This window comes from Haliotis asinina, chromosome 2, assembly GCF_037392515.1.
Source record: "Haliotis asinina isolate JCU_RB_2024 chromosome 2, JCU_Hal_asi_v2, whole genome shotgun sequence".
NCBI lineage: Eukaryota > Metazoa > Mollusca > Gastropoda > Lepetellida > Haliotidae > Haliotis > Haliotis asinina.
Window position 1 is genome coordinate 64,276,729 of NC_090281.1, and position 27,483 is coordinate 64,304,211.

General features: G+C 40.7%; 1 protein-coding gene across 1 annotated transcript; it reads left to right on the forward strand.

Moving 5' to 3' along the window:
* Nucleotides 1-27,095, forward strand: LOC137272787 (cyclic nucleotide-binding domain-containing protein 2-like). The gene is made up of 13 exons (XM_067805179.1): nt 1-969; nt 8,702-8,769; nt 10,171-10,303; nt 11,790-11,956; nt 13,187-13,260; nt 15,157-15,245; nt 16,668-16,897; nt 23,038-23,195; nt 23,800-23,967; nt 24,355-24,434; nt 24,878-24,967; nt 25,228-25,371; nt 25,805-27,095. Exons 1-13 carry the CDS (start codon nt 1-3, stop codon nt 25,937-25,939), a joined length of 2,505 nt encoding a protein of 834 aa, XP_067661280.1. The 3' UTR covers nt 25,940-27,095.
* Nucleotides 27,096-27,483: the final 388 nt, after the last annotated feature.

Consider the following 27,483-nt stretch of genomic DNA (forward strand, 5'->3'; position numbering starts at 1 on the left):
ATGGAAGTATTCAAAGTTCGTGGTACATTAACACCTCATCAGAAACTTGTGTCTTTCAATGCAATACCGGAATCCACGAATAAGTGTAAAATCCAACTGTATGATACAAGTGGACATGTAAAATTCATTCCGGAGTTTACACGAAGAACTGGACTCAGACCAGCCACAACAGATTCTGACTTATGGCCGCCGATGGCTTCACACCGGAAGAACGATAAGAAGACTAAATATTTATTGAAGGTGGCAAGAAGAATTCAGCATCGAATTGACAATACGAACAGCACAACAACATTAGAAGATGTGTCTGTAGTGTCCAAGGACACAAGTAAAAACACGAGCTCTTTCAGCCTCGACCTTCTCCAGAACAAACCGGCCATCATCAAACGGAGAAGAACAGTTCATGGTGTGACTTCAACAGAACAGAAAGCAAATATTTTGGAAATAGAAATACCATCTGTAGGTATTCCTTCGACCGGCAGTCATACATCGTGTACGTCAATTACCAGCGAACAAACCCGGGACAAAGGAATTGGTCGCGGCCGATTGATTACGGTTACTTCGAGTCAACCTTGTTTTCAGGACGAACCTAGGGGCTTCGAAAGCACGTCGGAAATATCTGATTCCGACTACACTGGGTCCGTAGATCGCTTAGACATACAGAAACAAGGAGCAGGTGCTATATTCCCAACAGTGGACGAAAACGTGTCAACGTCGTGCGAAAGTCTGCGTACTACCTTAGACGCATATCAGGAAAGAGCGGCTCGAGTCACTTGGGACAAAAAGACGGCACGATTTCGTAGTTTTCGAAAACTGAGGTATGGAAAGTCCTATCATAATCTGCTTCAACAGAATGTTCGTGCTGCCAACAAGGAACAAGTGGACGCAGTGGCTGCCAGGAAGCAGAAAACATTGCGGAGAGTCCGTTCATACGGCGATGTCAATGAGAAATATGAATTTCGTACATTTCGTGTAAGTATTACAATATGTCTTATCCGAATCTTCACTACGAATGGATATGCATTAAAAATACCATAGTCTTACGCGAAAAATGTATATTAATATGCTATCGTTTTATTTAGGTTGTATACACACACAACACCACGCTTGTCATAAGCGACCATTCGTATCGCTCAAGAAACAAACCAATCACAGGGCTTGGTCTTTTAATACTGACTCCCCAATGGACCAAATTCGAGCATCATTACCTATATCTCAAATTGAATGTATACCTGCACCGCTTTAAACATCATGACAAGTTATGAATAAAACTATTATATATATATATATATGTGTGTGTGTGTGTGTGTGTGTGTGTGTGTGTGTGTGTGTGTGTGTGTGTAATATATGTAATTTAATGTGAGGCCAGATTTAACTAGATTGCTAACGACTGAATAGATTGTGTAAATCCAGTTAGAGTCCGTGCAGGAAGCAAGAGCACTGCAAGTCCCCATTGTCCTTGATATAGTGATCTACCTTCAGTTGATGGCAATATGTAGCCTGTTTTAATGATGTATTGTTATCTATAGTATCTTAGTGATAATTAGTGTTAACTCACTCACAAGTTAGGAACATGCATTTATTAGATTTGTTGGTTGGCTGATTAACGCCACACTCAGCAATTTGCCATCGATATAAGGATGGCCTGTAAATAATCTAGTCTGAACCAGGCAAACCAGTGATCGATGGTATGAGCACCGATGTACATGATCAATGTTGTGAGCTTCTTCAATGCTCAACACTGATAGTGATGACGTACATTGTTTGTGTGGATGACGTCATGTGTATATTGTCTGAGGTGTTCCACTTATGTTATAGTTGCCTCGGCAGAAAGCTACTGGACGTTTAATTGGAAGGGAATGCAACATTACGATCCCGCATAGACTAGCTTGGCGTAAGAGGCGACTAACGAGAACGGGTGTATTCAGTCTGTGTCATGACTGATGGATGCCATCGTAACCCACTGGCCCAGACCCTGGTTTTATAAGAGCGTTGGCACACACCTGGCGTGAGGCGTTAAACAATAACAAAACAAATGAAGTGGGCATAAATGAGGTATATAAATCGATCCGTATTATTCTGTATCATCCGTATCCGCATATTGTCGATAGAACTTCGTGCTGGAGCCTCTGTCTGCAGGAGTGAAGATACGCGTAAAACGCCGGTTTCTCTGATCCGAGATCGCCGTTTGCCAATTTATGCTTGAATCTGAAAATAGTCAAGCCGCTGTGTAAACCGACGCAACCAAGAAGTGTTGTCTGTATGAGTACGTCTATGCTGTGATACAGCTTAAGTAAATTTAGCCTCAGTACTGTTCATTACACTCCACTGCTGAGTCAAACTAAACCTTATGGGAGGTTGCGTCAGGTAACCTTAGACATTGAACACTCAGAACTCAGCTTACCAAATCGCAAAAGTGGACATTCGCACATACCTTTTGAAAATTTTATCTCGAAAAGGTTCGTACCCGAACGATTCCGAATGCTATTTAACGTGCGATCGCTTCCGGGTGACGTTACAACCATGACAACGGCGAGTAATCAGTCGTTGAAAATAATGCTTTGGGCAATATTCAAAGATGTCATCTTCCGAGAATATTAGCTAATGGTAACCAAGTCCCTCCGATCCCTAAATAGTAGCCATTGTCTGATTGGTTAATGGTATTTAACCGTCTCGCATTTATTGGACGGTCATTGGTCGCTCAAAGGTTACCTGACGTGAGCTTCTACTAGGGTTTGTTAGGCTCAGTGGTGCAGTGTAACGAATAACATTCATTTGGGACTAAGTTTACTTAGACTATGCTGCAATACGTCTGCCATGCAGCATGTCCGCGTTTACGTTTCTATTTCTTAGGTTTGACATTTCTTGTTTCTAGACAATAACACTAATTCACACAAGTTTCACGATGACATCAATGGTTTCAACCATAACATTCCTACCTCTATTTTAACTCTTACGTCCAGTGAAATCTGTTTCTAAATCATGTTGTTCTCTGGTATTGAAGCTTCATAGCTGCATGTATGATATTAAGTACAGTAGGTGTGTTGGTACGTCAAAGTGCGAATACCCAGTCTCGTGTAACACCGTCCATATCGCAGACTAAGTGGAAAGTCTACCTTTACACAGCAGTGATCAATATCTTGATTACATCAGAATGCCTACTGTGGAAGATTTGATACCCAGCCACTTCTAATTAACGTCTAATACGAGAATGAGTCCATGTCTTTCTACAACCGTGGGCATTTGTGGTCTTTAAAGTTAAAACATTTAAGCAATATTTAAGCATATATATGTGCGTGTGTGTGTGCGTGCGTGTGTGTGTGTGTGTGTGTGTGTGTGTGTGTGTGTGTGTGTGTGTGTGTGTGTGTGTGTGTGTGTGTGTGTGTATCTTCACCGATGGCGTAGGGAAAGATTTTGTCCAGCATATAATATATATATCCACTTGCAGAAGGACGGAAGGAAAGCTACACGATATACGACATACTATGGGTCTCAATGGGTGACACCTTGTGACTGCACGGGTAACCAAAGGCGTGTATCAGTATATGTCTTTGATCTGCAATCGTAAAACAAAATGACTTGAGCCCCTTGTCATCACAGACATGTAGCACCGTCCTCAAGTCCTTTGCGCTACATGCTGCCAGCAAACTACAAAATGTTGTTCTTTCTCAATACGTATTAAATCCAACACTATGAACATTAACTACTATAATCTGTGGCCTACTTCGAAAGTGTATTCCCCAACATAGCGTAGTTACATCTGAATCCTTTATCAGCTGCCTATCTGCTCCGCACCGGGTTGATCCGCAGATGTATCTAAAAGACAATTCTCTGTATATCTGTTGTGATGATATCGCGATTTGTATGTGTTCTCCCATATGGACAAAAACCGATCAAAGGGCTTATCATGAAAAGATCCCACGAACTGTGTTCAATTTCCGGAAACTCCAGTCTACAATCTGAATTACCAGCTCCCATGAACGTAAGTGTCTACGTGACGACATATAGGCGAATATAGACAGATGTTGAATGCTATTTATAGCAGGATTGTACCAGTCACGTGCTGCGATTAACTGATGCAGTATTTTGCTGTCGAATATCCGTGTTTGATATGATAGCGTTGAACACATGGAGCACACACAGACACATACACACAGACACAGATACACGCGAACGGAGATAGACACAAGTAGACACTAGTAGAGACAGCCACAACACAGACACACACTGAGACAGACATACACAGACTGATACACACATGGACAGAGACAGACACAGATAAAGACAGACGACAGACAGAAACAGAGACAGAAACATACACAAAGACAGCTAGAGTGACACTGACAGACAAACACTCATACACACACACATACACACCGCCAGCCCACATCCACTTGATGTCAGTGATGATCCCAGGTTTCAGGCTGTCAGACTTTGTGACTTAGGTGTTTGCATATCCTTGTATCAAAATGACCGAGATGTCGCTCATAATATCAGCAGCTGGTTTGTCAGATCTGACAACTGACAACCGCCAACTATGTGTGTGTTTACAACATAGTCAATCATATCCATAAACTGCCAATTCCCCCTTGTCTAGCCCGGCGTTAGAGTAACCCACCTGCTCGTTTACGTGTTGTTTCTGGTGACGACTGAAGGTAAATATAAGGGCCAATAGTCAACCGAGTCCTTTTAATTTCCATCCGAGACAAAATCACATGAATCTTTCATTACTCACATCTAGAAGTTAATCAATTCGCTTGGCACTGTGCGTGTGGAGAGGCATGGTGATTAGCGAAATAAAGGTGCGGCGTTTAACGCCGGTCATAAATTACCTCCCCAACCTAAAATCACACCGATTCATAGATAAGATCAGATATCTGTGAGGATGCAATTGTGCAGGTGTGGTATTTTGCATTTCTATTGCTACATATTCTAAAGAGTTATGAATCTTCTCGCGATAGTATCGAACCTCTGCCACCCGGCCACCCGTATTTTCTCACAAAATGTCCTGCCTAAGCAAATATCTGAGATATCTGAATCTCGTCAGTGCAACGCTGTATTTGGAATTATGCTTCGTTGAGATTATGTAACAGTAGACAGGCTATGGTATAACTGTGTGTGTCTGGAGATAGAAATGGCTACTATAGGATTCTTTGTACGGCAAGGAATGAGACTCGTTTTCATAAGAAGGAAGAGAGAGGAGGTGTTTCCCTTTCAACCGCCTGTTAAGGAGACAGATGTAAAGGAAAACAGTGATATCAAAGTAAAGGAGGAACAAGTCTCGAAGGTAAAACAGGTAGGTAATGACTATGAATGTTAGATTTTAATAAGGGTGATGGCAAACCTTTGTCAAAGGTGAGAGATGCCACTTGATAAAAATCTTCATTTCACACCAGCAAGCATCATTTGCCTGTTTTGCTCCTTCGAAAAGGTCCGGGCAACATAAAGTGCAGATTTACCCCCTCTCTGTTCGTAACCGCTTGACGAATCATCTATGCCTTTTGAGTTAGTTCTTCGTTTCTATATGTGTTAAGCATGGAAGTCTCTTTATTTGAAAATACGTTTATAATTACCAAGTAAGCATTTACAATTTTGACGTAGCTGGATTGTGGTACCGTGTGGCTTAAACAACAATGTTTGAAATATTCAAGGCTTTCAAAGACATACCGTTTAGGTGGGCAACTCATAGAGGTGATTTGCTAGTTATTAGCTTGTGATGACATACGTTGATTTAGATGATTTATTATTATTATTATTAAAATACTCCCCTCCAAATCTACCAACGAGGGTATGGTGCCTGAGTCTCAAAGGCCTAAGTTTTCATTTGGCTGTTCAAAATATTTGCAACAGGTTCTATCGCGTCATCATTGGCATAATTGTCATATTACTGAATTGTTTCATAATTCAAAGTCTATACCTCCCAACCACAACACACCTACTCAGCCAGACCAACTTTGTTACAAATAAGAGTATTACGGGAACTGAATTAGTTAACGTATTAACTGCACAGAAACAAACCTTTCTTCTGAGGTTCCTCAAGGCTATGCCACTGATAGTTTAAGGATAGCATTACTCAACGAACGATAGAGCTACTGGTAATTTCCTGAGCTAATCACCTCATGGGTCGATTATGCATTTGTGCCACTGTATATCGGTTAAACTGGACACGTAACACGCTGCCGTCATTTCTAAGCCGATCTTGGATGCTCAGGTGTAGTGCGTGTCTTCATGGCAAAAGAAACTAGGTGCAGCCTGGATATAATTCCATGTTTTAGAAAGGATCTCCTGCTTATGTAATACTGTGGTTATAATGCCTCTCTGGATATAATGCAATGTGTCAATGTTTCTTCGAGCAAACGTGATTTTCCCTGGTTATTACAAAGGCTGCATACAGTATACAAACCTTAATGGGTTAATTGACAATACTCAGATTCTTGTAATCCCAGATAGGATAACAACAAAATGTCACATGCAGCGCAACTTTGGGCACCGAGATTAAGTCATTCAAGGCTCATAACCAGGAAACATCAGCCCAATCACCTTATTTGTTGGAATAACTGGCCAACCTGGTTTTAGTTCCACCCTTGATTTGATTCATATTTTCTCAAGCACATGCAGTGTGTACTGTAATTTAATTTACAGTAAATTTTCTTTGTCAAGATGACATTGTCATCTCTTGTGTGACATGTTCAAAGTGTACAGTACTTGGATCTGCATATAACGTTACCTCGACATATAAGTCAAAGAGTTTACTTGTAAATTTGAAACAAACACCAGTCAATTGATTAGGTGTATCTATACTCAAATGGTTCGTTATGAAGACTTACAACGGGGGTATTATGACTACAGGTAATTAACTGGAGTGGTTAGTCACGGTATAATTGGAGCTGGATAAACGTAGTATTTTATTACGTGATCATTGTCCGAGTGTACGAAACAACTGGTGCGTATATTATATATGTCCCTTTTGGCCTGTTTTAGGTAGATCCGTAGGTTTCCCCAACCTGAAAAAGCCTGTGTGTACGTTCATTGAATTCCAAACAGCGTTTTTTTATTTTATGGAGAAGTAGATAGGTGGTTCAACAGCCTATTCAGTATTCTCGAAGATGCTCATGTTGTTGATCCCTGGATTGTCGGGTTCAGACTCGATGAAAGCTCGGGTTTGATTAAAATGGGATTTTACGACATTTTCTATTATTTCTTTTTATCTTTATCTCAAACAGAGCATAGTGCCGAAATAATCAACTCTACGTCTATATTTGGTGACTGACCAGTCGGATAAGAAGGTTTATTATCCATACAGTCAAACATGACCGAGTACATAAAAATCATATGTTGCACACGTGTAACAAACCCTAAAACGAATTTCATTGGTTATCCGACCATGACCCCATTGGAATGTGGAACTACATTCACAACTGTTTACTACAAATTTACTACGAATGTTCAGTCTCGCTACTACGAGAACAAACCAATGAAATGCTATCAAATACAAAACATTACAAACAAACAATTTTTCACACACCGTGTTTATTGATATGAGATTTCAAGAAAAGGTAAAAATAAATTCGGCTCGATTACGACATGTGGAGCACACGTCACTGGCGACAAACGGCTAACTAATCACAGTGCCCGCAAACATTTGATTCAGAAGTTCCAAGACAATAACGTAGCTCCAGCGCAAATCATGCAAGTGTCTGGACATAAGAATGTAGAGAATGTGAACAATTAATCACAACTTTCTGCTGCACAACACCGGGGAAGTGGGAAATCTGTTGTCTTCGACCAGAAATCAGCCTGCCATAAATAAATAAATAAATAAATCTAACATCCCAATGCATGTCGTACACATACACAAGCAAAGCCTTGTCTAGCTATATTGTTCACACTATCATCGGAGTTCCAATATACAGGGGGCATTCCACATCAAAATTGACAAGTCTTCTAGGGCAGTGAATGAGACCGAGACGTTACAAACCGTCGCCGTGTTGCTCGCTCTCCTCTCACTCTTCTGACGACGAATAACTTTTCCATTAACAATGTTTCAAGTTATACACTTCTTACAGTTACTTAAGTTGACAAAGATTAAATTTCAATTCAAAATGTGTTTGTATTTTTTGTCTTCGTGCAAGAGTAGCTAGTCAATATGTAGTGCTCTTTTCTTAGTAGCATTATACAGAGAGTGTACGTCCCTAGTGCCGTATCACTGTATTCTTACACGACCTTGACCTTTACGTCAAGCGGCAACAGCTGATTTCATTTTACGTGGACTTTGTTGTTTAGAAACAAAAAGTCAGATACAAATGGATAATAAAGAAATTAACACACGAGCGAGTGTGTCATATTGTTTTTACGAAACTCGTGTCAGAAAAAATCCATATTTCCCTCGCTCTCGCTCCTTAAATATGGAGTTTCTGACACTCGTTTTGTAAAAACAATATGACACACTCGCTCGTGTATTAATCTCTATTTATTGCATGTATACTCACTTGCAAAAGAAACATCCCCATGTATATTATACTTTCTCAGACAACAGTGATCCACAACAAGTATCCTTATCCCATTTCAAAACAATAGTCTACTGCTGATGGTTTGATTATGCAATTTGCCTGTGCTGGTATAGTCAAAATGTACTATACAACCTTCGATAATCAGAGATTGCGCGCACATACATTTGTACTTATCTTACTGTCATTGTTTTCAGCCGCTGTACAAATTCAGACGAGCTGTCCGGACGGTTATTGTCTTGATGAAGGCTACCGTGTCCAGCAGGTAAATACAGTAAACTACGTACATGTCGTTTGTATCGAACTTGTTATATATCGAACACGATCGAACAGCAGTTTTGGTCTAAGACACTCGCTTCATATTTAAATCGAAGTGCGTAGAACACTGCAGGGTTACAACGGATGGGCGATCATTGAAAATAACACAAGGACTGATAGATAAAGTCAGTTTTCACTATTTCATCGACGGCAAGTTACCCAAGACTTACTCTGAGTCCAATTCTGACGTAGGAAATATCGCTACAATATACGGTAAGCCCTGTTTGTGTTTACATTTGTGACGTCATTCCATTGTCTGCTCGCATAATTATTCTTCAAGAATGGAGTGACGTGTACCAGTTTCAATTGTAAGACACTGATAGTTCGTGCTTTTTGTCTTACCTTTGGCTGATAAAATTACCAATACTTTGACTGTAATTTATGCAGGGTAACGCTCGTAAAGCTCCATTCCTTTGACAAAAATGTGCCTCGACCCCTCAAAGGCTGCGGCGTCATTATTTTGCAGGAATATAATAATCAGCTTAGCCACGGTAGAGTTGTTACCAGTCTCGGTGAAGGCACTGACCACGATCTGGTGTATTCACGTTTAGTTCCACCGACTTGATCTCCTATAATCTATGTTTGAAATGTTCGTTGTGTTCTGTCGCAAAAGCGTTTAATAGCGTTCCGCTCACTACTGTTTAACGTTTCTTTGATATAACTAACTATGCTGCCTCATATAATTATGAACATGCGAAATTAAAAACCCACTTAATAACAGCCATGTAGTTAATAAACACTAAGTACACATGCTACTCTTATCTACAACACTGCAGATCCGTGCACATTATTCAAACTTAATTATGATTTACATGCTGTAACTGATTTTGTTCGAGGCAAGTATTGTATACTTTTTTCTAAAATAGTTTTTTTCTCACTATTTTAAGTTTCGACGTTTCGGATGTGCGATTCGGTATGCCCTGTGTTAGTATCGTGAAGATCCGTGTTAGAATTGATCTTCTGTATCCCGTTCTTGTCTTACAAGGCGACTGACGGTATGGGGTGATCAAGCTTTATTGACACCCGTCATGGTATCCGAGTTCGTACATCAGTGGTCATGCTTTTGATCACTGGGTTGTCCAGTCCTGACTCGAATATTTACAGATCACCCGCACATAGATGTAACATTGCTGAGTGCGGCGTAAACCTAAACTCACTCACTCACGGGTTTAACACTTACACCTTATCTGTCAGTCATCAGACACAGTAGTAGAGTGAAAAACATTCATACAGGAACTATCGTCTATGTGTCGGTCTGCCCTAAATACATAGTACGTGATCATTGCACGTTTACGCAATGTACACCCTCACTCATTGTGATACCTACCTACCTACCTTCACCCCACAGTCAAACACCGCAGCGGAGTGAACGTCAAGCCATGTCGTGGACCCAGGTCCATGATGACGTAGGTACATCAAGACGAGCGTATGAACGATTTGGACTCACCTTTGACCCTAGCGTCTTTCGAGCCAACAGGGAGGTATGTAAGGTTGAAGTGAGAGAGTTTTATAGCCTGTTGGTTTGTTCATATTAACGAGCAGGAAGTGTTTCGTATTTGTCTTGTCGATGATCAACGTGACGCCCATAGTGACAGTTCATGTACACGCCATTATATGTTAATCAACGATACATGTATACTGTTACCAGTACACGCCATTATATGTTAATCAACGATACATGTATACTGTTACCAGTACACGCTATTATATGTTAATCAACGATACGTGTATACTGTTACCAGTACGCGCCATTATATGTTAATCAACGATACATGTATACTGTTACCAGTACACGCCATTTAGGAGATAAACATCATGTGTTGGCCAATTTCCGGGTGTTATTGAGTATTTGAAGCACGGGAATGCATTTGGAACCGACGGCGTGAAATGTTCCCGTGCTTGAAATACTCAATAACACCCGAAAATTGGCCAACACATGATGTTTATCGACATTGTAAACACACAAGTAAACCAAAGGGGTTTAGTGTCTGCACTCGTTTACATCGAATACGGACACAGCAGTGAAGTGCCATCAGCTGGCCGTTTCAGCTTGTTCCCATGGTAGCGTCTGGAGTTGCTCATTTGTGACGTCATTCTAACTTTACGTCACAATATGATTTGAATGACGTCACCACTGTTGATGACACAACAAAACAATTGTTTACGTGTCAATACGCAGTGAATAGTCTTTCAGTTTCCGGGAATCTAATACCATTTAATCATGTTTTTCAACCAATCAGATTACAGAACACAGTAACTTTTGGTTTACAATATATGTTAATCAACGATACATGTATACTGTTACCAGTACACGCCATTATATGTTAATCAACGGTACATGTATACTGTTACCAGTACACGCCATTATATGTTAATCAACGATACATGTATACTGTTAACAGTGATAAATGAACTTCATCTGGGTTACAATTCCGCAGTTCAGTAAGGGCGATGGAGAATCTCATCTAAGAGAAATTAGGTATCACTCGGGTATGTGGAAGTTTTGTGTATGTCACCAATAGGTGCTGATTCATTGGATTTATTTCTTGATCTCTCTGTAAGACATTGTGTGGAAACCAGTTTCGATTACACGATGCCATTTAGAAAGTTGTCAAATGCAACTTATGTCATATATGGGATTTAACCTTTTAACCAAAGTACAAATATTAGTACTTTTTTGGTTCAGTCCCATCCGGGATTCGAACCAGTCAGCCACCTAGCCTGCGCAGCCTTCGTGACTTTCACTGTGGCTGAGCGGGCTAGGTGTCTGACTTTGTGTGCTGGCGATTAGGTGCCTGACTCTAAGGGTGAGGGTTCAAATCCCGGATGGGACTCAACCCCCAAAGTACTAGAATTTATACTTTACTTAGAAAGTTAAATCCCAAATATGAGATATGTTGAACCAAGTTTGAATGGTAACAAATTGTGATGACAAATATATGAAACAAGACTTTACCTGCCTCGCAGGCTCAACTAAGTACGGAAGCCAAAGCTATCCTGTCCATGGACCCTGGGGACAGGTCAGAAGAGCAGCTTCATCTCGCTCTTGCATCTCTCAAACAGGCCGTGGACGCTTTCGGCGAGTTCCCTATCAAGATGCAGCGATCTCTGGTCAGGGTTGGGTGGTATGAACAGTGAGTGCTCCGTCATGTCGTCATACCGTCATTCTATCATACCGTAATAGTGAATCCAGTGTCTCTTGTGAACCTTATGTTTGACTGTGTATCTTTATGAGTGAGTGAGCGAGTGAATATCACGGTGGAGGACACCGAACATGGGCTTCGTAATGCAGGAGCATCGAACCCGGGTGTTTGGCGTGACGATGGAACGTTTTACCAACTTGACTACCCCCATCGATCCCTTCTCAAATGAATACAGCCACGAACAATAGAATTGATCGAGGCAAATTCGATTGTTTTGAATTCATGATGGAGCTTGGAAGTTTATGAAAATGGCGATAAACAGCATTCCTTTTGTCACTCGCAAGAATGCACGGTTGCAAGGCGCTTGACAGCGTCAAGATTGTTTCAAGATAAGCCATACAAAATCAAACTCAATCGTATTTTTTTATTCAACACAGGTAATATTGTATAATCTCTTTTGAACACACTCTGTGCTATTCGGGGCTACACGTATCACGAAAACTAACTTATTGCAAGCACCACAAGCTACTCACAGAAAGTGGGTTTTTTTTGTTTCGATTTTCTTGCGTTAATAAAACTAGATTTTGATAACATATCAACTGAACGACAAACCAATTGGGAACCGGTGGTATCAATTTAGAAAATGGTCGTGATGGTGACGGTTCGTGCCTGCCGACTTTTGAGAAACGATGGATAGGGTTAATGTGACCACGGTCAAGTAGTTCCATTTTTGTGACAATTATACCGAACAGCAAAATGAAAGCAACTTTGGCGGTTCACTACGATTTCAAACATAAGACATTACTTTTATTAATATTTATTTTTTTTCATAAATTTCGTTTCATTTGCTGTTCAGGATATGATAATATTGATTTCTTATCATACAATACATCATATATAATATTTACTTTATGCAGCTCATATATCCACACAACAATTGTCCGTGAAGTTGCCGGGGTAGAATAGGCCTTCAGCAACCCACGCTTGCAATAAAGGCGACTATGCTTGTCTTAAGAGGCGACTAATGGGATTTAGGTTCGCTGACTTGGTTGACACATGTCTTCGGTTCCCAATTCCGCAGATCGATGCTCATGTTGTTGATCACTGGATTTTCTGGTCCAGACTCGATTATTTACAGACCGCCGCCATATAGCTGGAATATTGCAGAGTGCGGCGTAAAGCTAGCCTCACCCACTCACACAATATTCATCTTGCTTCCAGTTTCGAAAGAAAGAGAGTTATTATTCGACAAGGCCACGTTGCTGAAAATTTCTACTTTATTCTCTCTGGTACTGGTAAGTATCAACAAGTACTTCCCTTTATCCAATGCTGGTCCTCTCATCAGAAACACAGCGTCATCGCATGTGAGATAAGCGCCTTTCCAAGTATGTGTTCCGATTGATTTCGCTGCATGAACAACATAACCTGTGTGAGTCTTACATGGAAAATAAAATCACAAATCTCGACCTGATATTTAATGTAAGTTAAGATCACGCCATTCGTAGCAAAAGCCACCATCGTTCTTTGTTGGGGCATCGCATTTCTTTTTGTTTATCATATGGCATTTACATGATTTACAGGTCAGAATTGTGAGTGCTTTGCTTTGTAATGCGATGAAAATAGGTCCTGCACCTACTATGGACGCATCGCATTTGAAAACGCATGGCAGTTCCCTTGATGATGTAATATATATACACGTGATGAAGGGTGTTTCCCCACCTCGAGGATGCTATCAGGCACGTGCTGTTTTGGAGTTCATATCTAAGTTTCTATTGACATTAGCGCATTTCATTTGATACACTTAGTGAATAAATAAACAAGCGTCCGAAAGAAACGCCAACAAAATAAAAGCAAAAGTGATTGTAAATTGTCAAAATAATCGTCATTGTCTTTGAAAACAGCTAAAAAGACACCCCTTAAACACAGTACGTCTATTCAAAATGAACACTTGTGCTTGTATTTAGTATTCTGTGAAAAAAACCAAACAACTTAAAAAGAAAAAAAAAAAGAAAGAAAGACAACAACAGAATTTACACGCGTAAAATGAAAATTGTTATCCTATCAAATTAGGGCCTAAGAGATGATCAGGTTTATTCCCTTGCGTCATGTTAACCGACTGGCAACCAGGACCCTGACCCGTTTACTATAGAGCAGAGGGAGGGAGCAATCGGTATGCTACAGATGCAAGCAACTGTGGCTAGGACGATGGGATGCTGCAAATCCACCATCGCCAGACGTGTCACACGTCTACGACAGACTGGCAGAAAGGCCACAGAGTGGTTTTACCGAAGGTTACTGCCCACCAAGCAAATAGGTATTTAAGGGTGTTTCACCTGACGAACAGTTTGACTTCATCAAGCTCCAACAGCCTTTGACATCCGGTCAGCAAACAGATTGTGACCAGAAGAATCTGCCATCAACGTCTCCTTTCAAGGGCACGACACTGACGTGCCAGCACCAGCTTGCCAGGCTGAGATAGACCTGGACTGTGCCACACTGGCAAACCGTGCTCTTTAGTGACGAAAGCATCACCCAGCTCTTCAAGATCTGTCTCCAGTTGAGCACCTTTGCGACCAATTGGGACGTCGTATTTGTAAACGCCGAAAACAGCCTTACATGAGAAACGCTTTGGCGGCTGTCGTACATGATGAATGGCGTCGGATCCTTAATCAAGACGTCAAATACTCGCCTGCTCGATTCGACCACGGATTCAAGCTTGCACCACTGCTGCCAAGAAGTTGTTAAAGCTCTCAGTCGATTCTGCAGTTGGTGTGGAATACTGGATAATGCACCACAATGTCATTCATGTGCTATTAGATCACGATCTTTGTCATTTTTCTTCTTGGATACATTCATACTCTTTACAATAAACCATCTGATGTTACCATAATTTGCGCTTGTTTCGTTTTAGACCAGACAGTTTATATAGTTCATAGTGTTATGTCATCAGACGTCATGAGTGTGAAGAGATCACGCCCGACAATATTAGATACTGAATATCTCAAAAATATGGTTGAGAAATGCCCTTCTCGTGTGATGTCATCTTCAGTTTGACGGGATATCATGAAACTGTGCTTTAGGAAGGCGGAAATACCCAAAGTATTTCTCAGGATGGAGTTCCGGTTCCTTTATCAGTCATGTCCTTGTTTTACTGCATCTAAATAAAGTCGTGTCTTTTTCCTTTTCATCAGCGGTTGTCACTATACTGGAGACTAACAAACAGACTCGGGAACAGTATGGACACACAGTCGCCATGCTAAAGAAGGGGAACAGTTTTGGGGTAAGATATATGTTAATTTCAGCAACGCGAGAATCAAGACCAGTGGCGGTCTCAGCGCGCCATAACTGATCCTTTAGCAAAGATAAATCTGTCTGAAATAATGTTCCATTTCACTGCGAGTCGCTATACTTCCATGATATAGATCGTTGCCCACGTCACGAAGACTTATTGATTCACTAGATTCACTGGGTGCTAAAACAACCTTTCATTCAACCTCATCACAGGGGCACAACATGAATATAGCATACAGCACTATTCATCGAAATGTGGAATCCGTCAGAATTTTAAACCGACTGCGTTTGTCGATGTCCACCTGGGAAGATCTCCTTCATTGGAATCAAATAAATTCCTATCGCGGTAGGGGTTACATGCATTGTATGAGAACAAACGTAACCATAGCGACGAATCGGAAGTTTCTAATAAATTATTAGAAGCAAAATGTGATCACCATTCGGAAAAAAAATACTTCACGCAACGTTTTATGCACTCATACGTCTACGACTCACACATCAGCTTTTAACAAAATACAAATACACCACTACATTGTTTGCGGTGCTCCACATATCAACGTCACCAAACTGGAGCTTAATGCTTTTAGGCAACACTCAGCCATATATTCGGGTATCATGGTCTCCCCGGCACCATGCATGGAGAAGGCCATCTCCCAGGGATGCTAAGTGTGTGTTGAAATGGAGAATGATTATGATTTATAATAGGTTGAATTTTACACGTGTCCACACCTGAGCACAGCGTACCGTCTCTTCCTTGTCGGTTTTAACTTCGTGTCCGTGGTGTTTATAGCATTGTAGGTCAGCCTTAGGCTGTGTGATATTTTCACATCACCGACTTGCTTACATATCATATAAATTCCACCTTAACCGTCACACAAGTGTTTGTTTATATTCTTCCTAATGTGAAAGATGGAGGTCTATCAAATTACGTAACTATCTCATACCGTAAACAATGACATACTGCGATCAACGATTCGCTTTTCGTTTCTCGTTACATAGAAATCGACCTCTGGATTTACATGCATAGTTAAGCATGTAAAGATCTTCCAAGTACTCTCAAAATACCGAGCCTCTGATTAGTGAGAGAATAGCTACCTGTGCACAATTTAGCGACATTCCCATCGCAAATTCAGAGCGTGAGTTGGTGAAAGGGTAGTGTCCTTTTACCTGTAAATATATATTCAGAAGTGTCAGGTGTGTCTGAACTCACATAATTGTCGTTTTCAGTTGTTAACTAGTAAACGGAAATTACCAAACTACATGACACGCCCCTTCCAGGAACTTCACATCACAGAAACTCATCACAGTTTAATCAGTTATTACAATGCTGAGATGGTGAGTTGAAGTGAGTAAATGCACTAAAATCCAAGGTGCATTGCATGTATGACATCTCCCTGTCTTACCCCCACAGGAGCTGGCTCTGATGCACGGATCACGACGGAGTGCAACAGTTACGTGCAAAAACGATGTGGAACTTCTTGCGGTGGGGAGACAGGACTTCATCGACATTTTCATGAACGTGGAGACAAATAAAGAACCAGAACATATCACCTTTCTACGCTCAGTCGACACCTTGCGTGGATGGCCTTTGGAGGTTCTTCCTTATAACGACCCGAAGACCTGTATCTACACCTATTTCAGGTATGCCATCGTTAATAGCATCACACAGGACACATTACAGTATACGTTGACATTGTTGTGGCTTGAGGTTAGCACTTGCTAGTTCACACATCTTCGTGTTTTGGTCGTTGAAATTGTAAACGTCGATCTCTCATATGTACATTCTATGTTTCTCATCAATATAATCATGATAAGCACTGTTATTTCAGACGCGTTGAACTTCTGATGCCAAGTTGATATTCTGTTTGCTTCAGCGTAAAACCTTTCTCGCCCTTCGCCTGTGTTGACTGGAATACACTAATGAAGCGCGCGTAAAACAAACACTAGGACAAACCCAGCAGAGTTGTCTACCCTACCCTATTACTTCTTTAAATCCAAGAAACTTCAGTGCTTCTCTTTCTACATTCAGAAGTAGAGTGCCTTTATTCCATTCAACGTTTAAGCCTAACACAGAGATTGTTTCTTGCATATTATATTTATATCGGCAGTGTTGCAATGATACCAGACACCTGATTATTTCAGCCAAAAGGAACTATTGTCTCCAGAGCATAGCCGACAGCATGGGTAAGCCAGCATCCCTATATCGGTTCATGGGCAAACTGCTTGGAAAGGGACGAGACCAAGATACTCAGACTCCAGCAGAGGAACAGAAGGAACTGGCAAACTCATTCAACTCCTTCTTTATCTCAAAAATAGAGAAAATTCGTCATGGTCTTACTTGTAATGGCGATTTCAGTGAACCAGTGTTTGTAGGTAGCCCCCTGTCGCATTTCAGAACATTTAGTCCCCAGGATATTGTACAACTCATTCGTTCGTCAAAACCCACTTCTTGTGACTCTGATCCAATTCCAACCAAACTTCTGATAAAGCACCTGGACCTGCTGATCTCCCCCATCACTATGATTGTTAATACAAGTCTTCAGAATGGTGTGTTCCCAAACAGTTTCAAGGGGGCGGTGGTCAGACCACTATTGAAAAAGTCTGGCCTGGATCCTCAGGACCTGAAAAACTTTCGACCTGTCTCAAACTTGCCTTTCATATCTAAAATCATTGAGAAAGCAGTTCACTCCTGTCTCAAAGAACATCTATTAAGCCATGATCTCCTTGATTCTTTCCAGTCTGCCTACCGGCAGTACTACAGTACAGAGACAGCATTGCTCCAGGTAACAGACAAACTTCAACGTGCTACTGATGAGGGTAAGATTTCAGCTCTCGTCATGTTGGACTTATCCGCGGCTTTCGATACCGTTGACCACCCTAAACTCCTGACTAGATTGAAGCATCATTATGGACTGTGTGACCTTGTCCTTCAGTGGGTTTCCTCTTACTTGACAGACCGGCATCAATCGGTCCTTGTGGGCAGAGAGCGCTCTCCTGCTGTGGCTGTCTCCTGTGGGGTGCCCCAAGGATCGGTTCTTGGTCCGGTTCTGTTTGTACTGTACACAGGGCATGTTGGAAACATTGTCAGTGATCACGGCATGTCTCATCATGTTTATGCTGATGACACACAGCTTCTGGAATCCTTTCACCCATCAGAGTTGAATGAGTCTCTTCAACGCATCGCTGACTGTACACTAGACATAAAGTCGTGGATGACTACAAATAAGCTCAAGCTGAACGACACGAAAACCGAAGCTCTCCTTGTAGGCACAAGACAACAACTAAGCAAGGTGGAAGCTGTCATCCTCAAAGTTGCCGATGCGGATATCTGCCCATCAGATGTTGTGAGGAATCTTGGCGTTCACATTGATTCTTCTTTGACGTTGAATGCCCATGTCAACCAAGTGAGCAAAGTATGCTTCTTCCATCTCCGGTCGATCAGCAACATTCGCCAGTACTTGACTTCTGCAGCAACTCAAGCCCTGGTTCGAGCTCTGGTAACATCCAGGCTCGACTATTGCAACAGTGTTCTTTCTGGCATTAACTCCAATCTGGCTGTTAAACTGCAGAGGATACAAAACACCTCTGCCCGCATTATCAGTAGAACTTCCAAATGTGCCCACATCACTCCTATCCTGAAAGAACTCCACTGGCTACCAGTCAAAGCAAGAATTGACTTCAAAATACTCTGCCTGACATATAAATGTCTTCGTGGCTTGGCCCCTTCCTACCTGTCTAACCTGCTTCACCCATATGTACCAGCCCGCACCCTCCGTTCCAACTCTCAGAATATTCTTGTGATACCCACCTACAGACTGAAATCTTTCGGACACCGCAGCTTCTCCTACACAGCACCAGTCCTCTGGAATGCTCTTCCATGTGATATCAAAGACTCTGAAAGTTTTGACAGTTTCAAAGCAAAACTGAAAACCCACCTTTTCTCAGTATACTTCACATAATTTAACCCATCTTCATCTTTGTACATATTTCTGTTTATTTCTGTAGCGCTTTGAGCATACCTAAGGGCGTGGAAAAGGCGCATTATAAATGTGCATTATTATTATTATTATTATTATTATATTTCCTGAAGTTTATGATACATTTATTGCATGTCTTGCGTTTTGCGGGGTTATCACGATTCAAAAGTCAAACAAAATGGGGATCGTGAGGATGGAACATATTTAAACCAATTTGCTTCCGGTGTACAGATAATACAAATTGTAATGCGCCATGTTACATTTCCCCACAACATACTGGAGATAATTATCCACTTCACGGTTAGCGTTGGAAGCACATGTGGAGTGTTTTAATGCTCAGTGTAATCGTGCTAACGCGGTATCCCACCATCGCTGACGAAAATAAGTACTTAAAACGTGTTTTACACATCTTGTTGACGTTTTGCGTTTTAAATTCTAATTTCTTAGAGATGTGCAGTGCGTAACTGTTGCATTTGGTTTTCTTCAACTATACTAAACTGTAAGTTGCTGATGCGTGTAACAATGAAGTTATGCCATGCGTGTTTGAATAATCGTGATTTTACTTGGATATTAAGTCATAATAACATGGGTAACACAGCTCTGTATTCTTGAAAGGTATGTGCTGGATGCAGATTCGACAGGGCAGTTCCGACTATACCGTGAGCACATGCATATGAACCACTACCAAATACATAATTATAAAAACGCAATCATTGTAATACATGACGCATTACAATTTGTATGACATGATATATTATCTGTAAACCTGAAGCAAATTAATATGTTCCATAATCACGATCCCCATTTTGTTCGACTTAAGTTTTGAATCTTGACACGAGCCAGAGTGGATTGGCGTAAGTGTACCGAAGACTTTCAAAGGCTGGTTCATTTGCCGATTCGTCTCCCTGGCTATAGGGATGTTGGGTTTCTGCACATGCGTTCGATCCAGTTAATTCCAGAGCTCCAGATAACCTAATTGCTTTTAGCCGTGCGGGTATGATACCCATACTATTTCCAATTTCAAGTGGGTATCTATAATCTTAGATATCCAACATCTTTGTTTTTTAAATCCGGATATTCACTTCGGATAAGTATAACAGGTGCAACATTTTATAGTAATAATACCAAATCCACCCACAATGCCAAATTATAACTAATACAGCTTTATCTTCACGTGCTGTACGAAATAACAGCACTCCTACTCTACATCCATATTGGGGTTACACGAGACACCAACATATCTATTAGGTGATAAAACAGCCATGTCTTCCCTCTAACAGTTTGTTGTTTTCGAAACCTTTTTCACATCCTGTTGTTTCACTTTCCAAACGCGAATAGCTAATATTAAAGTTCATTTAAAATGTCACCGGCATATGATTCGGATAGTGAAACACAATACATGCCTATTAATGCATCTAGCAGTACTCTAATGAAATTGTTTTCTGTTTGCAAAGTGTAAAAAAAAACGAAGGCAGTTCGTTTTGTGCATGTGGAAGATTCCGATCATATTTGCTCACCATTTTCGGTTTGTTTACAGACAGAAAACAGCTATTTCATTGGACACTATGTACATATGGACCAATCAGTTAAGGGTTGATAAACCACGATTAGAAATCAATTTCTGTAGCACAGTTTAATTGCTTTTAGAATTTTTCATTTTTTTTATTAATAACGAATATTTAGAGATTGAAAAACTTTAATTTCGATCAGCTTTAATTGATACGATACGCAACATAATTTGAAGGCTTTGGGTAATTACACAGTGTTATTTTGACATAGCGTAAATGTAAATATTTAGTGATTTTTATACGCTGGTGTTTACGTTTATTGACTATTTCAACATTCATACAGCGTATTTTACAGTAATAATTCTTGCAAGCACCCCTTACGTACGGGAATAAACTATCCAGGCAAGCCGTGCGTACCTAATCATTGCGCATGCAATGTTGAAACCACTTTTTAACCTTAGTGAATTGTTTTGTTTGATTGGCATTATTACAAGCTGGTGAGTGATAAGAGGGTAAGATTCTTTATGGATAACAATTTCTTTATTACATACGATGCGACGTTTCGGTATGGATCCTTATACCGTTGTCAAGTAAGAGTGGAGTAATATATCACAGAACAGACTTATATACATGGACAGGGATAAAGCAATAACAACATGTAGGTATAAATCAAAGGCGGGGGATTAACAACAACAACAATTGGTGGTAGTAATGGTGTGACAATGAGGGGAAGCCAATAGTACCTGTAGCTGTAACAAAGTATACATGGCTGATAGGGTAATTAGTAATGATGGCTGGTGAGCTCTGATCTGTTATTTTTATCAGTTCATTGTATGCAGTTGGGATGTGATATCCCTGATCTCTGTTGATTGAGGGCTTGTGTCTCCTGATTTGAACTGCTTCTCCCAGTTTTCCTTGGGTGAAGTCTTTGTGGTTTTTGGAAAATATCTCTACATTGTCCCAAATTATGCTGTGATTGGGACATTTGATGATGTGGTCGGATATAGCATATTTCCGATCTGATTTGGTTGTGGATGATAAGTGTTCTTTGATTCTGATGTTTACGGGCCGGGAGGTTTCACCTACATATGCCACAGTCGCGGTTGATTTTGTAGACGACACCTTTCGGTAGCTGATGTTGTTTAGAGGTGTTCCTGCCATTCGCTTTGAGCAGGGTTTTCAGCGATGTAGAGCTGGTAAAGTAGGTTTCAATGCCTGGTTGTTGCTTTAGGAGATGGCTGATGTGGTAGGAGGTTTTTCCAATGAAGGGCAAAGCGATGCGGATAGGTGCTGGTTCAGGTTTGTTGGTGGCCTCTTTTCTTGTTGGGTGGAGCGTGGATCTGATGATTTTATCAACTAGCTTTGGTGGGTAGTGGTTGAACTTGGTAAAAACATGGTGGAGGTGTTCTATTTCTGCACTGGGACTGTTGGAGGAGAGGTTTATGGCCCGTCTGGTGAGGGTAGAGGTGATTCCAGTTTTGGTTTTCAGGGGATGGTTGGAGTCGAAATGAATGTATTGGTCAGAGTGGGTTGGCTTTCTCTAGACACTGGTTTCTATCTTGTTGTTCGGGTTCTCTCGTTACAAGGACATCTAGAAATGGAAGCTGACCATTTGTTTCTGTTTCTAAGGTGAACTGGACCCGGGGGTGCTGTTGGTTGAGGTGGGCAACGATATTAGGATCCATAACGAAACGTCGCATCATATGTAATAACGAAGTTGTTATCCATATAGAATCTTACCCTCTTGGTGAATTGTTTGAAGCCAATTTTGGGGGGATGTACAATGCTTGTTTGATAATTTGTTACTGTAAGCCCATACCGAAAGGTATCAGAATCTTCACAGTTGTTTATGTGTTGCATACGTGCTTTAACTTATTTGAGCTTAAACAAAATGCCTCAGAAATCCAGACATGTGTTTTCGTATTTGCTTTTGATGGCATTTTAACTTTTCGTGACTTTCAATAATTTCTTTATTCAACTGTTCGGCTACTGAATTATTTTGTGGGCTAGTGAAATTGGCTGACTAGCAGCATTTGGAACCTATTTCGCACACAGAGTATATGTCAGAATTCCGGCTTGGACAGTATCAATACACCCCATTTTTTGCACAAATAGCAATACTCCCTATCAAATATGTGAAAACCGACTCGGGATAAATGTCAAGGTTATATACCCCCACCCCATTATCTCTAGCAACCAGAAGTAAAATGACAATGTTTCGCAAGTAATGGCTCCTACATTTGCTAGATCGTGCACACATTCAGTGATGTGCGTTGTGCTCTCAATATTTTGGCAGGCGTGGCGTCCTCCTCTGCAAAGAGAGCAACGCCACTGACTGGATCTACGTCATCCTCACCGGCTCCTGTCGAGTGCTGAAATCTCTATATGCCACCAAGCCCACTTACGAGAAGAACGACTACACCGAAAAGAATAAAATCAACACAGATTGCGCAAGTAAGTCAACTATATTCTTCCTGAATACAAAGTAGCGGCCTTAACACGAGTATGTACTCTTATCACCGATAAGGACACATACCTAACGTTTGTGTCAGTGCTAAAAGCCTCTTAATTAAGAAGAGTTCGTAATGCTATTTTATATACAGGATAACAGAAAACTATACATAACACAAATACTCATATCAATCTGTAGCATTTATAGATAGTATATAATGTTCACAATATAGTGGCTCATAAACCGCATGTATCTAGGCACTTCTGCATGCTCATTACCCTGGTTAATCCAAGCTGTCTCTGAGGCGCTAGAAGGTTCACACTCATATGACTTATCCCGTCGGGTACCCATCCATCGCTTGGTGAACAAAGGCAACTCGTGAACAAATTACCTAAACTGAGACCACATGTGTGCTTCGTTGTGGGACAGGACTGAAGTCCCAGAAAGTCTCAAGAGTAAAGCAGCCGAGCAGCAACGTTACTTAACTGTTGTGTAACCTTGGCTCTATGCACCGGAACACACGCACAGCCACACGACGTATCTACACATAAGTGATCCACTCCTGTATGTACAGTAGAAAATGACAAAGGTGGGCGATTACTGCAGGGTTTGGAAGTGTGTCCCTTCCGCTGTCTTCCCGCAACACTCCTGAAGAATGTGTGCCCCGCAGTCTCGCCAAGTCTCGTCACCGCAGGAGGAACGAGAAGAAGACAGGAAGAAGACGACAAGCAGTCACGTGTCTTCCTGTCATCACAGCCCGCAGTCAAGAAGATTGTAAGTGTTGGGTAGTGTAGAACTTTTAGTTCCCCTGGGTTCAGCTGTAGGGAAGCATATGTATGAAGCAGTGTTTAGCTGCCCTACCTATTATTCATCAACCAAGTTAGATAATCAAAACTCCATTACTTGCACGAACGCAAAGAAAACTGAAAATTGAAAAAAAAGGAAAACGAATGAAAAAGATATTCCAATAAAAAGCGAATTATTTTGTGATTGCGCTCTGTTGAATATTGTAAATTACGGATTAACAAACTGAAAAAAACTAATTAAGCCATTAACAGAAAATAATTTTGACAAGAAAACGAGGTGGTCTCAAATGAATGTATTATCAGGAATGGCGTATGTGTACAAGATAAGCTGCAGCTATCTCCATTGTATTCTCAGTGGAAAAGTCTGCTGAGGATCATGTTCGCGAGTTGGATCAGATACTGAAGAACGACTCCCTTATAGACTTGTTTAATGAGGTAAGACACACACCAAGATGACAATATCGAATCACAACAATTAGCGTCCAGCACGTCCAATAGTCATTTCTCTCAGTTATATCATAAAACATGTTACTGAAGATGCGTATTACAATCGATATGATGTTGTACCGTTTTCAAGAGCGACACAGTCACTACAGAGTGTAACTCGATGCAAACAACAACGGCACTGAAAGTCGCACATTATGATTTCATACATAGCCTGGATAGTGACCATTGCAAGACATTCGGTTAAGAGTGACATAGGCGCTTGTTTCATATGATCATTGTTTGATTGATGGTCGTGGAACAGAGGGCAATAGTCAGTTGGCCAATAATACTGTGGCACTGTTTTAGTTTTCCTTAAGATGCATGCTCATAGAAACCACAGCGGAGATCACCCCAATGACAACCTTGAGTCATTAGACAACAATTTGTTTCAGATTCCACCGAGGAAGAAATCTTCATCCAACAGCGATGGTCAAGAAAAAGTATTTGTCCAGATACAAAAACTTGGCCCCAAAGAAATATACGTATGTGCACTACTTCGAAAACTGTGTAATACAGGCAGAAACATGTCAGAGCAGTATAAGATGCTATGAAACTGTAGACTTAAAACTAAAAGAAACGTGTGAATTTCAAGCATATTTTGTGAACCTTCGCCACCTGGACATTGTCGTTATTGAACTTACAAACCAGTATAACCGGAGTTCTTCCAATATAGTACTTACCATATAGGTATAGCGAAATATGGACTGATGATGAACTTCCTCAAATATGCTCTTTACTTCAGGGCTTAGAGCAGGCTGTATTTAGTATGATGGGCACTACTACAAACACCAGCCTCGTTTCTGATGGCGCCGAATGCGTGCTCATCAACCGGAAGTTCTTCCTGCATCACCTTTCTGAAAGTACCGCGAAGAGGATGCGGAGAATGGTTGGTACCACAGGAATTGCCAAACCAATAACTCAAATGTATGCCAGCACCATATCAATGCTACTAGCAGCTTGCCAGGTTAAGTTGGTAAGCGTCTAAACATGTGGGAATTCGGGGTTTCCACACCACATCTAACAAATATTCCAAAATAAATCCAAAAATACTTTTAACATTGCATCCAATTTCACTAGAAGAAACAGAAGAAACAATCCATTCACCTTGCATGACAAATCTATCTACTTATCTATCTATGTATCTATCGGGAGAGCCATATATATAAACAGGGACCACAGTTTATCAATAATTAGCATTATAATTAGCAAAACTGTGTTCACTTATCAACAGTTGACAGCGTTTCTGAAATACCTGGGTGCGTGCACCTGTATCTGCACGCTCATGTTTAGGTACTAGTATTGAACATTATTTTCTTCAGATCCAGCCAATTCCATCTGACGACAGTCTGCAACAGAAACTCCAAACCAAGGCCAACTGGGAAGCATTTAAAGCATTGACGGTCACGGACTACTTGGTGTATAGGAAACATCTTCAGGATTTCCTGAACTTGTAACACGCCAGTTAGAGACACTCTGTTTTCAAATTTACGGCCCTTTATTCTTGATTTATGACCACTAAATATAATTTAAAAATGGAACCTATTCTTCAAAAGTGAAAACAGAGTAAACTTAACGTCATTCTGGCAAGACCGTTAAGCGTTTTAAAACCGGACACAAGGCTTGTAGGGGCCATTTTCATGGAAATTGCTTAGAATCTTTCAGCTGAGAAAAGGTTGTGTCATGTACAAAATAAGACATTTTAAACAACAAAGAAGCTAAATTTCAGGAACCACTATGCTTGTGATTGTAACAAACAGCCTAAATAGATTACAAACATACAGTTTATACTTTGAGCAAGTACAATTATTTGATTTTTATCAAACGAGTTATTACTCTACTCTGCTATATGACAATCGACTCGCCCTTATTCAAGCGGCGATCTCGTTAAGTTTATTCTCCGCTAACTGTAATCTTGGAAGTAATTGTTGATATCCACGTTGCTATTCCCAAGTTGGAAAAGATCTGACATGCGAGCTTTTATAATGGAGACTTGGACAGTTCAAGTTGAAGTTGAAGTGGAGGGACTGAGCATTACGGCCTAGACGGAAGCGGCCAGGTTAGGACTTTTATTGTCGATGTCGTGCTCTCAAGATCAAGACGTGGTTTGAAGTGTGGCGGAATACTGACGTTTGTTTGCATTATTGTCTTTATTGAGTCATTGTGTGAAACACGTAATGTACGTATGCTTCGCATTATGTTGGACTATGATTGCCCGTTTGCTTAAGGATTCAAATTGTTTAAGCGATTAATTACGTACATGTGTAAATATGACTACTGTCAGTAATGAGTGGGTGGGTGTTTTAAAACATTAAGTCACATCGTGACTAAAAGCAAGTTACAAGTTCATAATGGATAAAAGTTATTTGTAAAACCCTGTCTATGAAGGAGAACAAAATAACTATTTTATTACATATTTCAATGAAAACCCAGTGATGAACTCCGAAACATGTTCACTATAATTGACAATACATTGTAAATATAGGCTATAGATTTGATTTTTCTGAGTGAGTGAGAGATCCCATTTGCAATACCCAAAGATATTCAAACTCTTGAAAGGAGGACCTAATGTAAGACCACATTTGTGAAGGACATGCTAGAAAGTGGTATTGATGGCCCATTGTCTTCACTATAAAAAAAATAAAACAAATTAATTAAAAAAAGGAAAACATGACGTGATATTGTGTATCTATAGCGAAAGGCAGCCAAAAATACGCGCTTTAAAAGTGACATGTGTATTGAGATTTACTTCGGCAAAAAGATCAGAGATGATGCAGTAGGCTATGTCGACGCTTCCAGGTATAATACGTTAGTCGTTGGTGATTTGACCAAGGAGGACGAATAGGATTTGCTTAGATGGTCAGACAGAACATTTAGGTTGGCAAATATTCCCGGATCAGTACGTTTACGGCCAGGTTAGATCACAACCTCGCGCCTATAACTGGTCGATTTAACGCGGTAGATACAGGACGAATTTAGAGTGTGTTGCAACCGGTTTAAC

What these genes read in the sequence shown, in the direction of transcription:
- LOC137272787 (XM_067805179.1), top strand. Translation starts at nt 1, where the DNA reads ATGGAAGTATTCAAAGTTCGTGGTACATTAACACCTCATCAGAAACTT. An exon ending in TTGGCCCCAAAGAAATATAC is followed by an intron (nt 24,968 to 25,227) that starts GTATGTGCACTA and finishes TCTTTACTTCAG; the next exon opens with GGCTTAGAGCAGGCTGTATT. An exon ending in CGAAGAGGATGCGGAGAATG is followed by an intron (nt 25,372 to 25,804) that starts GTTGGTACCACA and finishes TATTTTCTTCAG; the next exon opens with ATCCAGCCAATTCCATCTGA.